The sequence below is a fragment of the Lipophrys pholis genome (assembly GCF_963383615.2).
Source record: "Lipophrys pholis genome assembly, chromosome: 21".
Lineage (NCBI taxonomy): Eukaryota > Metazoa > Chordata > Actinopteri > Blenniiformes > Blenniidae > Lipophrys > Lipophrys pholis.
The window spans coordinates 11407252-11421171 of NC_137649.1; the positions used below are offsets into that span (position 1 = coordinate 11407252).

The following is a 13920-nucleotide window of genomic DNA, read 5'->3' on the forward strand; positions in this document are numbered from 1 at the left end:
TTTCATATTTTTATCCAGGTTTATGCAACACGGAACCTTGCAAACCCACCAAGCAGCCAGATTTACGATAAGAGTGTTTTCCCCCATGACCCATTCATTCCAGAGCTTGAGATAGAGACAACCTTTTGCACAAATAATCAAGATAATGTTTCCCCTCCTGCCTCTGTGTAGATTGTTTGCCACCATCATGCGATGTACCCATCAGGTGTCAAAGAGGTCTGATATCTGACCTCATATTCATGTAACTAGCGAATCCAGTGATAAAGCTGAAGACTTGTACTGTACTTTGGATAATAGAGGCTCAACGTTTTCAAATAAAGCTACAACTTGTTACAGTTTCCCCAATTAATATTTGAAATGAACTAGTTTGCTTTTATTTTGAATTATAGCAATTTATTTTAATTCCTCTATGGATCTTTGATATATGCTTCATCTGGTGTTTGGCCATGGGAAGTTAATGCCTTCCACATGTCTCACAGAATGAATGGCAGGGAAAACACTGTGCCACGCTCACCATTTCTTTTTCAGTCTTTTAAAAAGCCTTCGAGCTGTGGGAAGCAGCGAGAGGGCCTGGAACAATCTGAATGTGCAAACTCGACTCCAACAGCAGATTCAAACATTGCTCACAGTGCCACCAATCTGTTGGGATTGAATTTATACCACTGTCACCTCACAGTGCTGTAAAACAAAACGTGTTGGAACCGATCCCAGCTGATAATTCCATTACAGGTGACAACAGAACACTTGACAGTCTTATTCTGTCAAGATTGCTTCCTTCACAGTGTAATATTGTGATAGATTTTATAATAAAAAAAAAACTAAAACACTCTTCATGGATACTTTTGGTAACATGAGAATCTCCCAGAGATGGACAAGTGGAAAAAATGCACTTCCACTAATCAGACAACAAAGAAATAACCCAAAATGTTGAACTATATCTTTAAGACACAAAGCTTTCTTCTTGTGAGCCAATGTTCAAAATACTCTGACAACCTTCGTACACATACAATATAAGATAATCAAAGTGAACACATTTGTTCACTTGTAATCTCCAAACTCAAAAAAGCCTTGACTTTGCAATACTGAGGTCAGGTTGTGCAAATGGTAAACTTACTCAACCAGTAAATTAAGTTTGATATGCAGCTTCATCTCCCGTATAAAAGAATACAATTGTAGATAATTGCACTTCAAACATAACAACGTCAAAAACTTGATACCACTTCCTTTATGTAATGCAGCTCCAAGTATGTCAGCCATCGTCGTCCCATGTATGACATGGACATGTGACCACAGGTTCTCTTTAACGAGAAGTTTGTGTGATTTATTACTTATATTTAAAGTTACTTTTTTTTTTTGTCAGAAAAAGGATAATGACATTCAAAGTAAAATCATTTGACAATCCACTGATTCACAATACCTAATACTGAAATAATGTTAATGTGGATCTTATCAGCCTCATTGTTTTACTGTTAATCCTCACAGCCGTGTCCTTTGAACAAAGAGCGCTGTCCGTCCCCTCGGCACAGATTTATGATCCGCTGTAGTGTACCGGGCAGATATAACTGATAATGACAGAGAATAACAGACGGACCTGCACACAGAGGCAGCAGTGAGAAAGCAGAGTCTGACAGCGAGATCCATCAGGACAAAAATCAGAAAGATGATGCTTCAGCTGATTCTGGTTCCACTGCTGAGTCTCACATGGACAACAGGTTTCTACTTTATCCAGCTTGTGCTATTCTAACAAATTGTGCAGCTTCTTGTCGCTTTAAAGCCAGTAATCGTGAAAAAACAGAGGTATTCAGTGAAATGTTGAATGTGATCTTTTTTCACTGTCTTCATCATAACATTTAAAATGTTTTTTTTGTTGGTAGCATTTTTTTGTTTTTGCAGTTTATAGAACCTCAAAATATTTTCACACATGCATTTAAAATGTTCTCAGAAGCTGTTCTGTTGTTTACTTGTACCTTTATATTATAATGAATGATTGCTGGTTACCATAGGATCATAGATGGTATAATTGCACTGACGAGGCGGAGATGTTTCTTATCTTTTAACTTGTAGCATTATTTGCTTCTCCTTATATACGTTTGTTTTAACATCCCCGATCAGTTTGTATATTGCAAGTCGATAACAATTCTCATATTAAATTGCTCTTGTTTCTAAGGACCATTTGTTTTTATCATAATCCCTGCAGGCGGCTCACAAAGTCCCTGCAGGTTAAGCAGTGTTGATAACTCTGGTATGGACTGTACAAGTCTCTAATGTGGATTCAGAGTCAAGTGTGCAGAGATGGAGTCTGAAAATACACTTTAAAGACGCTAAATCCCTTATGAACTCTCCGTATCCGTTCTCTTTCTTCTCTCCTCTCACTTTCAACAGCTGGATGGCCTTGTACACAAATGCTCCCCTCTCAGCCGCCTCCTTCAACTGGTAGGTCTGTAGAGACAGTCACATTAAGTCTTATTTAATCACAGTGAGAGGAGAATCTCAGTGAAATGAATGCTCTCATTCTCTTTACTGTTGGTTATCATGTATGTTTAATACGAGTCGTGTCTTTGCTTTTCCTATAGTTTATAAATATATTTTTTCTAAAATCCACTTTAGTGTAATTTCTTCTATATCGAGTTAAGTTACATATATGTCAAAATCTTTTTTTGATGGATTTGAACAGCAGCATGCGGCTGAAATGTAAAACTACCTGTTCAATGTTCACCCTGTTCTTGTGTCCCGACAATAGAGCTGCTTATTACATAATGAGATTGATTGACCTTTTGAAGCTTCTTGTGCTTCATCTTCAAGTCACGGCTTTTTTTATTTATTCATACCTGCAAACTTAAAATGGTTAATTGCACTTCAATAATGTGTTTTTCATCTGTTTTAAAACAAAGATTTATTTATTTTTTACTCTGTCTTTCCAAAGTGAATAAGGTGAAACCCTCAGACGTTGCAGTGTTTTCTTCCATCGGCCTTCACATGCACAGGTTAGCGCAGATCACCACTTCCCCACAGTCACACCGTACAACGTGTTTCCCACCGGCTCACATTAATTTCACACTGTGGTTTTCCTCTGCAGCACCGAGATGTCAACAGTCGTATCGAGGCTCAGCGGTAAGGATTTTATTATTATTAATCACATTGTATTTGCCTTTTGGGGATTTAAATGCTGCATGCTTGATGTTCAGTAAATTTACTCCAAGGTTTATTGTACTATACTGTGTACTATGTTTACTGCTTTCATATCTGCATTAACTGTGATAATGGGAGGCAATGGACCCCAATACACTCAAGATTCCCGCCAGGCCAGTGGTATCTTATCTGTATGGAAGTCATTCATTCAAGTTCTCTTGACTGGCCGTCAATCAATGCCGACCACAGATAGACAATCACACACACACACACACACACACACACCTATGGACAAGTGAGAGTTGTTTGTACTGCGAGAGGAAACTGGAATACCCAGAGCTCCATGTTTCCATTGATTCTCAGAAATACCAATAGAAATCGGTCTCGTTACCTTAATAAAAAACATGTTTTGTTTTTCTAATTGTCATTAAACGTGTTTGTTTATGTCCAACAGAGCTGATGAGTGTATTCAGCCCTAATCTGATCAGTCACCCGTCATATGAATCACAATTTCTCCAACACGGGTACAGTTTTATTTGCACATTACAATACACTTCAGACACTTCCAGCTTCTTCACACTACCTCTCCACATGTCTTTCTCCTTCCAGCTCACTGGTGGAGCAAGCGAAGGAGGTGGCCCTCTACCTGCACAATAATCAGGTATGTGCTCATGTGGCTGCACAGAGAGAGAGTGTGTAAGTTTTCTGCCTTACCTGGGCAACTTAGGGCAATCTATATGACTATTTTTCATTACAGGATATTGATGTGAATCGAGATTGGAAGTTGGTGCTTCTTGTCCTTCGGGTGGATCAGCTCTGTGCCTGCCAGCAGCAGCAGGTAAAAGATCATGTGAAAGATCTCAATATGGCTGCCACTGCTTTAATATTTGTAGACCTCATGTTAAATGTACTTAATAAACAGACAAAGACTGTTATGAAGAAAATCAATTCTTTCTTGGTCTTATTTCAGATTTGCTATCATTTAACCCGACAGGCAAAAATAAAAAACATGAAAAGTTCCCAAAAGGTTGGTCAAGTGTTTTAGGTATTTCTGTTTTTGTCATAGGTTGCATCTGTTATCAGAACAGCAGTTAAAGAGGTGGATGAGATCCTGCAGCTGCTGCACTCTCAGGTATTTTTCACATTATTTACCAGATCGTTCTTCAATATTACCGTGTTATGAATATTTACACATTTATGCTACTTCACTGTGACGCAGTTGAAACGGACCATTGTCAGCATCACATTATGGGATGGAGAGACTGAGAGCAAGTAAGCTATCCCATAAACATTTGCTTTTTCTGTCAAAACACTCATTATGTTTGAAATGCATGTGCACAGATTCCTGACGCACAGCATTAAATTGTAAGAATAAAATGTGTTCGATTGACAGCAAATGTCCATGTGTGGAAACTTACACTGAGGGAGAGCTCAGACTTCAGAGGGCCATGCTGACTCATGCTTTACAGGTTTGTTTGTAAATCTACACCCATATTTAGCCAATAACCCTCAAGATGGTTCACTGCAGCCTCAGCAGACATATAAATACAGTCTATATGGTGAAATGTATTCCATATGAATGTATTTTCAGGAGTCTTTGGATGAGCTGTTGGTGCAGAAGCGATGGTACAGTGACAGACACGACTTCACCGTGACTCTGCAGGATGTCCCCTTAATCACAGAGCCAACGTCTGTTATTGTGAGTAAGAAGCATTTCACACAGTCATCACATTTAGCTCTAAGATATATGAGATAGATGATTTTTTTTTCCACAAGTGAAATTACCATGTATTTTAAGAAATAAATAAATCAGGATCATGTGGACTAACAAATAACACTACAGCCAGTTTTCTTTTCAAACAGGGACAAAGTGTGAAGAATGAATGTTCTGTGTCTATTTCTATAAAAACTGAAAGAGAAAATATTTGCATAATGTACACTTTTTTCAACTCTTTTCTTCGTCTGCTGTTATGAATTTATCTTTTATATTCAACAGAGTGGGCGGCCTCTGTCCGAGTCCAGAGCTTCACAGCACACTGATAGACTGACAGTGCGGCTGTGGACAAACCTGGTGAGGACTAATGCAGCAGAAGTGAAAGCCACTGGCTGCCCCTTCCTTTCTCTCCTTCACACTCTGTTCTTGGTGTCGCAGGAACATGAATACAAAGAGTTTTCTGTCTTTCAGCTGCAGCCCACAGTTGGCCAACAAGAGACAGAGAACAATGGAGAGATCATCTCGCTGCCTTGTCCAACCGAGGTGAGGAACTATGCAGAAATCCCACATACATACAGAGACATTTTCATGTCAGGAGACTAAGAGTTTGCCTTCCTCCTCCTCCTCCTCCTCCTCCCTACCCAAGGACCGACCCTTCCTCAGGACTGAGGGAAACTCTCCATCATATCACCACAGCGACGCCTTCTCTCTTGTTCACAATGTGAGTGTTGTCACATCGAAGACTGCGGTAATGTTGCACGCCTTCTGTCTAATTCTGACGCTTCCATGTCTGTCTGCTCAGGTTACAGGAACAGAGATGCCATGCGAGGATTTCAGCGCCTCACCGTCCACACCCACTTCAGGTAGGATGGTTCACAAGGCTGATATCAGAAGCCAGGATGTTGTTACAGCAGAGCAAAAGAGAACACTTTTTTGAGTCCTAAATTTAATGTGCGCTGTTTTTCTTGTGAAGGCTTTCGAATTATTCATAAATATTTATGACATAATGTCCCAATTTCACTTAAAATCCAAGATATGTGTTGGTTTTTCCGACAGTAATTCCTACTTTGTATTTGAATACAATACAATACAATAGAAAATACTTCACTAATCCAAAGGGAATTTTTAAAAATAAAATATTAGCCAATTGTGCAGCCCGCATAAATGTCGTATTTCTCTGAAGCTTGACTAATATATCTTTGTGTATTTATATGCTTAACAGGTGCAATACAATTGTTTTCACTCCCTGAATGTCCTGCACCGTCTCATTAATGTCATTTACAGCTTCTGTTATTGTGACTGATCTGAGGTTGTTTGTTGTATTTTGCCAGTCCATGAACTGAGGCCTGCAGATATTAGAGTTGTGGCTGCTGTGGGAGATTCTTTGACAGTAAGTCATTAAAAAAAAAAATCACAATTGAGATCAAATAAATCAAAATAGGCAAAATAGGTAAACTGAGATCACATATGAAATTCCATCAGTTTATCATGTTTCACATGTAGCCTATGGTTAGAAATTCACACGTTTGAAGAAAATTCGTCTACTTGATTCCCCTTTTATTGAAATAATGGACTATTTTCTCCACCAGGCGGGGAACGGCATTGGATCTAACCCAAACAACATCCTGGATGTCCTGAATCAGTACAGAGGTTTATCCTGGAGGTCGGTTTAGACACTTCTGTAAAACAGAATTCTCATTGAATTCTTCAGTACTAAAGTGGTATTGTGTGTGTTTTGCAGTGCCGGAGGAGACGGGAACCTCACAACTGTCACCACTCTGCCCAGTGAGTCATTTTGATGATTGAAGCATTTGAAGAACTAACTACAATTGAATTTGTTCCTCTGGGCTGAACATGGCATCTTTGTTTGTTTGCATTGAAGATGTCTGTTGATATTCATTCTTGTTTGTCATTATAGATATCTTGAAACATTTCAATCACAACCTGACGGGTTACTCTACGGGTATGGGGAATGCCAACAAACCTCAAGCGTTCTTCAACCAGGCTGTGCCAGGATCCAAAAGCAGGTGAGCCCTATCGTACGTCTTCTCGGACTAGATTTAATCATAAATTCAGACTGATGTGGTAAAGAATGAACAGCGTTATGCTCAGTTTGTTACCAATCCTGCACATATCCATCAGAGGATGTGAATATTGTTGTGTTTGTGTGTTGAAGAATGTGAAATTCCTCTGGAGAGACAGCCAAACAAAAGTTTTTGAAGGTTTGGATAAAAATTGACTCTTTGCTTTCATTGAGTTTGCTTTTGGTCTTTGTGGTTTCAGGGATGTACCATCACAGGTACACGCTCTGGTGACAAGGATGAAGAATGACTCTGTAAGTCTGGACTTTTACAAACTCCACAAAAGAGACAAATCCACAGAAGAAACATTTCAGTGTTGTTCCATGTTTTACAGAGAATCAACTTTGAGTCGGACTGGAAGGTAATCACCCTTTTCATCGGCGGAAATGACATATGTGACCACTGCTACAACTCAGTAAGTATTAAACAGAGTTTAAAAATGTCCTCAGAAGTTATTTCTAATGTTACCAAAAGAGGAATATTAATTTCAAAAATGTTTTCCTGTTTCTTTGCAGCTACTCCACTCAACGGAAAATTATGTTCGCAATGTTCGTGACAGCTTGGATCATCTTCACAAAGAGGTGAAATAAACTCTTTCACACATCTTGTATTTAATCCCCTCTCATGTTAACATGTTAAAATACCAACATCATATATATATATATTTCTTTTTTTTATTTCAATTTTGCAATTGACATTTGAACCCAGGTCGGTCATCAGTGTGTAACATGCCATGAGTGACAGACTCTGTTTACATCATGTGATTAATGAGAGCAGTATACGACACAACAGTCTTTATATTATCTGTTCTAATTGCTTATTAGCATTAACTGATCTGATCTCTGTCAGGTGCCCCGAGCTCTGGTGAACCTCGTGGAGGTTCTCCATATAACACCACTGAGAGAAATGCACTTGGATCCCTCACTTAAATGCCCCACCTGGCTGGTGAAGTGAGTTCTTCTTTCTATTTTTGACTTCATCTGCCCTGTTATTTTGTGATGAACGACTTAAAGAGCCCACGTGACACCTTATTATCTCCGCATTTTCCAGCTACATGTGTCCTTGCGTCATCCTGCCAAAGCCCAACTCTAAAGCTCTTCAAATGGTGGAAGAAATCAACAGAAACTATCAGGTAGGAAATAAACAAACACAAAAAAATCCCAACCCAAAAAATAAGAAATACAATTTACTCAAACTGATCATCTGGGTTTGCTCTTGTTTTTTTAGGAAGTCCTGCATGAGCTTGTGGAGTCTGGCCGCTATGACACACGCTCAGATTTCACTGTGGTCATCCAACCTTTCTTCAGGGACGTGGTTGTTCCCAGACATCCGGTCAGTCACTGACTCGCCTCTTTTTAACTGACTGGACCACTGAACAGTGGTTTAATGATTTACTGTGCGAATAAAAACGCTTTAAAAGGTAAAACGATTTCTTTCTTTTTTTTTTTTGTCAGGATGGACGTCCTGATCGCTCCGTCTTCAGTGCTGACTGTTTCCACCTCAGCCAGAAAGCTCAAACCCTGATGGCTCGCTCACTCTGGAACAACATGGTAAACAGTTATTGAACTATAGTTTACACATATATTAAACATTTTCTTCTAAATAGTGCTGAACTGTGATGTGCTGTTATTCTGAGTCCTGTTTATTTTTTCGTCCAGCTGGAACCTCTCGGCAGTAAGACATCAAAACAAGATTTCAGTACATCCATTGACTTGAAATGTCCAACCAAGGTATGATAGATAGAAGTGAAACTACAAGTGAAGCTGTGTGTGTGTTTGTAAATCACATGGAGGAGGAATGAATATGATTGAAAAGAAATCTCTTTTCCAAAGTTAGGATTAGTTGATGTTTTTGAAAAGCCCTAATTGTTGCCATAGAGGTAGATTTTTGTTCTTCAATAAATGCAAGTTGTTTTTTCTTTTTCTGCAGACTTCACCTTATGTCCGTACCTATAAAAACAGCAATTACACATATTCTGGACCCACCCCAACACCTGGACCTATTACAGTACGTATCTGCTTGACTTTATCAAATAATAAAACAAGCAACTTCTAGTAGAAATTAAATGTTTACTTATAGCTGCAAACCCAGGTTAAATGTCATAATTGTGTTCTCATAACAACAACTAAACTACTCTAAATACGTAACATATCCATAATAACTGTTAGTTTTTAAGTCTTGCTTATGTTTTGATGTTGAACGTTTTATGATTTTCAGTCGTATTGGTTTAGCCGGGTTTATAGATTTGAAAGTAACTACTAATGAATAAATTCTTTCATGGGTGATGAATAATTGTTTTGAGTAACTTTAGAGTTTTACCAACCTCTTTTTTTCATGGAGGCTGCACAGTGGTGTTAAAGCTCTCGCATCACAGTGAGAATGTCCCTGGAACAAACTCACCCTAGACCTCAGTGGTTTGCATGTTTTCTCCTCTACATTCAGGGTTCTTTCTTTATTTTCTTTGGTGTTACAGGTCAACTGGCCATTCTAAATTGACCATAACTGTCCTGGTGAAGTGTCTTTTATCTATAGTCAGCTGTGATCAGCCACCAGTGACTTTGAAATGGATGTTTAGATTATTCAAAACTGAAGAAATGCTTAGTTCTGGCATTAAACTCCAAAATCTGAAAACCAAAAAGGCCAAAACACCACAGCAGTGAGCTCAACCTGCTCTATCCATCTGGCTACTCCATTTTAAAATACTGCTGCCAGGTTTGATCACAGCATGTGCTGGATAAATGGCAGGACGCTCTCTTGACAGGTGTGGAAATGAATAAAAAGGTCATTAGCAATCCACTGTATAGATATGGAAATGTAAACACTCAAACACAATGCAAAGTCACACATCCATGTCAACTTGTGTCTTTTATTAACAGAACTGGGGAAGTGACTTCTCCTGTTCAAATCTCCAGCAATCAGCTTCTGTACCAACTTCAGGTGAGCCTTGTCTCTACATTATTACCCAAAGATCAATATGTAGACTGATTCATATTTATCAATGCTTTTAAGGCTGGAAGTTTAAAATTAGAGATGAAAAAAAAGAACTGTCAAAAGGCTAAATGGTAATTTTAGGGTACATTTTTGTTTGACTTGGTTCTTCGCTGGTTCATATATACAGTTCACAAGCTGAGACCAGCAGACATTAAGGTGGTGGCAGCACTGGGAGACTCCATAACAGTAAGTCTCATCACTCATGGACTCTGTTTTTTCCCTCTTGTACACAGGGGTAATGATTGATGTTTTTATATGGCATCCATCATTCAGCAATAAGTAACAACAGCTGATATCTGAACTTTGTACTATCTAATCACTTTGTTATCGGCCAACAGATTAGGAGTATCTCTTTCGTGTTTCATGACATAAATCTGTCTCGGGTTACAATTCTATATCCTTTGATTTGTTTGTTCTCTGTTCACAGGCAGGCACCGGTGCTAAAGCAACAAGCGTGGCACTACTGAACCGGAACTACCGCGGAGTATCGTGGAGGTCTGACATGTCTTGAAAACGTGTTCATGGTGATCATCATGAGTTTACAAACCATGCTGATGTTTGTTGGTCTTTTTTTCGTTAGCATTGGAGGGGACAACGCTCTGGAGACTGTCACGACACTACCAAGTAAGTTTATGCAATATTTGTTGCCCAAACAGACAGAAGGGGACACTATTTGATTTTAGTAACCACGGTTCTAATAGGACATGTGGTCTTTCGCTTGCTGGAACAAAAAGCAGATGACAACATCTCAGAACATGTGACAAAACTATACCTTTCTTCTTATAAGTCTTCCTCACATACTTGTATAAATTAATTGCTGCTTCATGCCGGGCTGATAGTTTAGCCGATGAACCTGCACTTGCATTTTGTTCGCACTGATCTCCTTTCTAATAATCAATCTTATTTTCTTCTAGCAGTTTCCATAACCACGTCTCCTACAGAAATGTGTAGATGAGTTCACTCATAAGACTCTTTTCTGTCTCTTCAGACATTTTAAGGAAGTTCAACCCACTCTTAAAAGGCTTCTCTAAAGGCTTTTTAGCATCACAGAAGGGCTTCAACATGGCCGCTGCTGGAGCTCGGACTCTGTATGTACATGCGTGTCTCACGTACACAACTACACAAGCCAGTGACGTGTCTTTGACGAATTCCACTGTATTTGCCCGCTCACAGAGACATCTCAGCACAAGTCCAAGCTCTCATCAAGGCCATGAGAGAACACAAGGTGCGACGTCTCCCGAAAAATATAACAACACTTTAAACACCCTGTATGCTGAAGTCTAATGGTGTCTGGTTTTTATGCTACAAAGGACGTGAATTTTGAAATGGACTGGAAACTCGTGACGCTCTTTATCGGAGGAAGTGATCTTTGCCACTACTGCTTGGACCAAGTAAGGCTAAAAATAAATGAATGAATCGATAAATATTAGAGAATGCTATACTGTATAAGGGTAACAATTTATTATGGACCAATAACATTGTTTGTCCTTAATGTCTCTGCAGGATAACCTGTCACCCAGAAACTACAGCCATAATCTCCTGCTCAGCTTGGACAGACTTTACAAAGAGGTGAAATATTGGAGAACCAAGAAAAATGTGACACTCTTTTTCCTTAATTTCACGCGTCTCTGTGAGTTATAATTCTGTGGCTGTCCTCTTCTTGTCCCTCTTCAGGTGCCACGAGTGTTGGTTAATGTAGTGGAAGTGATGGAGATGGAGGTGTTGAAGACAGTGAAGAGGAACACATTGGGTTGTTCACTCCTGCAAAGGTTGGCGTTTGATTCATTATTTGCAGTGTTAGTTTAGTCATGCTTTCACGTGTGGAAGAACAAAATGCTAATCAAGAAGATATTTCTTAAAGGCAAATGTTTGGATTACTGTAATGTTTGTGCTTTCCAGTGCTTCCTGGATGACAGGTGACAATTTGAATCTTTTGTTACACCTAAACTATCATACTTCTATCTTTTCTTTTACAGGAGTAGTTGTCCCTGCGTGATCAACCCATCAGAAAACGCTCCAGAGCTCGAGGAGATGAAGAGAATTAATCATAAGTACCAGGTAAAAGGCTTTTTTAATAAACCTATAAAAAGATTTTTAATTTTTTTTAACAGAAGCTGAGTTCTGTCTTTAATCACAGTTTTTTTTCTTGGTCATCCTCAGGCTGAGATCCAGCGCCTTCTATCTGGAGACCGCTATGATGGGAAAGAAGACTTTGCTGTTGTGCATCAGCCATTTTTACACAACTCCTTCATCCCTTACATCGGGGTAAGTTATTGAAAAAAAACAAAAAAAAACTCCACCTGTTTTTAAGAAGGTGATCAATCCCGTTGATATCCAGGGTGAAAATCCTCTCTTTTCTTTAATCAGGTAGGTGAGGCTGATGCAAGTTTTTTCTCTGTGGACTGTTTCCACATCAGTGAGCGGGCACACGCTGAGATGGCCATAGCTCTGTGGAATAACATGGTGAGCTTGGAACAGTAGTGAACCAAACTGACACAGTGAGCAGTTTCTCTCTGCAGCAAGTTGGTTTCCAGTTTTACAGATGTTCTCCTGTTTTAACAGCTGGAGCCGGTCGGTCACAAACAGGCTTACAACAACTTCACATATGACCGCTCCAAGATCCTCTGTCCCTCTGAGGTAGGAAGGAAAAAAGACTTCTGAAATATGAGCGCTCTCTCTTCTTTTTTTTTTTTTAATTATATCACTATTTTATTATTGTCTTCCACGATTTATTTAATTTTTTTAACCTAATGTGGGATTACAAAATGCTGTGATTCCCTCCGAATCACTTTTTAATTCAAAAATTTGTGGCTTGAATTTGGATGATATTGATTTATAACTTTTAGCTCTTCTGTTAAGTTTTAACTTAATTTTTATCTTAACTCATCTCTTTTTGTAAATATAATTTTTTTTTTTTTTGTATTTTAGCATTTAGTCAAATTCTTTCTGGGTGCTTGCTTGCTCTCTATCGGCTTAATTATGTGTTTTTGTTTGGAGGCAAACCAACTTCTTGGGCATTCTCATTTCCTATTTTTTATCACGGTTATTTTATAGTCAGTCAGGAAGACTCATCATTACCAAATTACCTAATTTTCATAAATATTTTATTATATTAATCTCAACATTAAAAATGTTAGGTATTACATTTGTTATATTCAAGGGAAAAAGGTACTTTTCATTTTTTTCTGATTTTTTTTCCCGACATGTTATTAAAAACAAAACAAAATGACAACTTGATTTAAAATGTTGTCCTTTTTATTTTTCCCACAGGTCAGTCCTTTCATCTTCACTAAAGTTAACAGTCAATCAAGTCCTCCGGTAACCACCAGCACGCCGCCAACATTCACCACCACCCCCGTTTCCACTCCTGGACCCACTGTATTGCCCGAGTGCCACGACTCCCTGCCTGTGTGGGTGCCCGTGGTTGTGGGCGTAGTGGGTCTGCTGGTAGGGGTCATCATTGCCTGGTTTATTTTCTCCTGTTGTCAGCGAAGGAAAGTGCAGAAAGGGGGAGACATGATGAAAGCAGTTGTGTTTTAATGTCGCCGTTGATGGCATTTTAACTCATGAAAAAGCTCTAGCGGGGCTGAAACCGCTCAGATGGGCCATTACAGCGATCTGACTGGTTTCCAGATCTTTGTTGTTTGTGGCAGTGAAAAGTTGACTTGTCTGACGTTATGTTGATAACTCTGAGTTGACAGCTGCTTTGCAGTGACTTTCACTTGTTGTATTGGCCGCAGGAACAACTTGTCATTAATATCACATACCTAATTTTAGTATTAGATAATATTTCCTCAGGTGTTACAAGTGTGCAAAATTTTGTAATTTTTGCTGCAGTGAAATGGTAAAATATTCCATATGTAACTAATTAACCATGTACATTTTTCATTTGTATTTATTTGCTAAAATTCTGTAAATATTTATGATATGAATAATGTCCTTTATTAAAAAAACTAAACTATTTAAAAATGGAGATCTTTTTTAACCATGTGCAAGTTGAGTCAC

At 38.8% G+C, this 13920-nt stretch overlaps 1 protein-coding gene across 1 annotated transcript; it reads left to right on the forward strand.

The window, feature by feature from the left end:
* Positions 1 to 2292: 2292 nt before the first annotated feature.
* On the forward strand, positions 2293 to 13878 carry LOC308126585 (phospholipase B1, membrane-associated-like; the record flags this gene model as incomplete). Its single annotated transcript, XM_080491086.1, has 39 exons — positions 2293 to 2297; positions 2383 to 2433; positions 3739 to 3790; positions 3887 to 3967; positions 4196 to 4261; positions 4349 to 4401; positions 4523 to 4598; positions 4721 to 4828; positions 5126 to 5200; positions 5282 to 5386; positions 5439 to 5564; positions 5646 to 5706; positions 6175 to 6233; positions 6433 to 6506; positions 6585 to 6628; positions 6762 to 6870; positions 7127 to 7178; positions 7259 to 7339; positions 7440 to 7505; positions 7774 to 7874; positions 7975 to 8056; positions 8152 to 8256; positions 8379 to 8474; positions 8583 to 8654; positions 8854 to 8931; positions 9801 to 9861; positions 10043 to 10101; positions 10343 to 10410; positions 10496 to 10539; positions 10904 to 11003; positions 11089 to 11140; positions 11226 to 11306; positions 11419 to 11484; positions 11590 to 11684; positions 11892 to 11973; positions 12076 to 12180; positions 12283 to 12378; positions 12478 to 12552; positions 13186 to 13878. 39 exons carry the CDS (start codon positions 2293 to 2295, stop codon positions 13453 to 13455), a joined length of 3132 nt encoding a protein of 1043 aa, XP_080347212.1. The 3' UTR covers positions 13456 to 13878.
* Between the last annotated feature and the right edge of the window lie 42 nt (positions 13879 to 13920).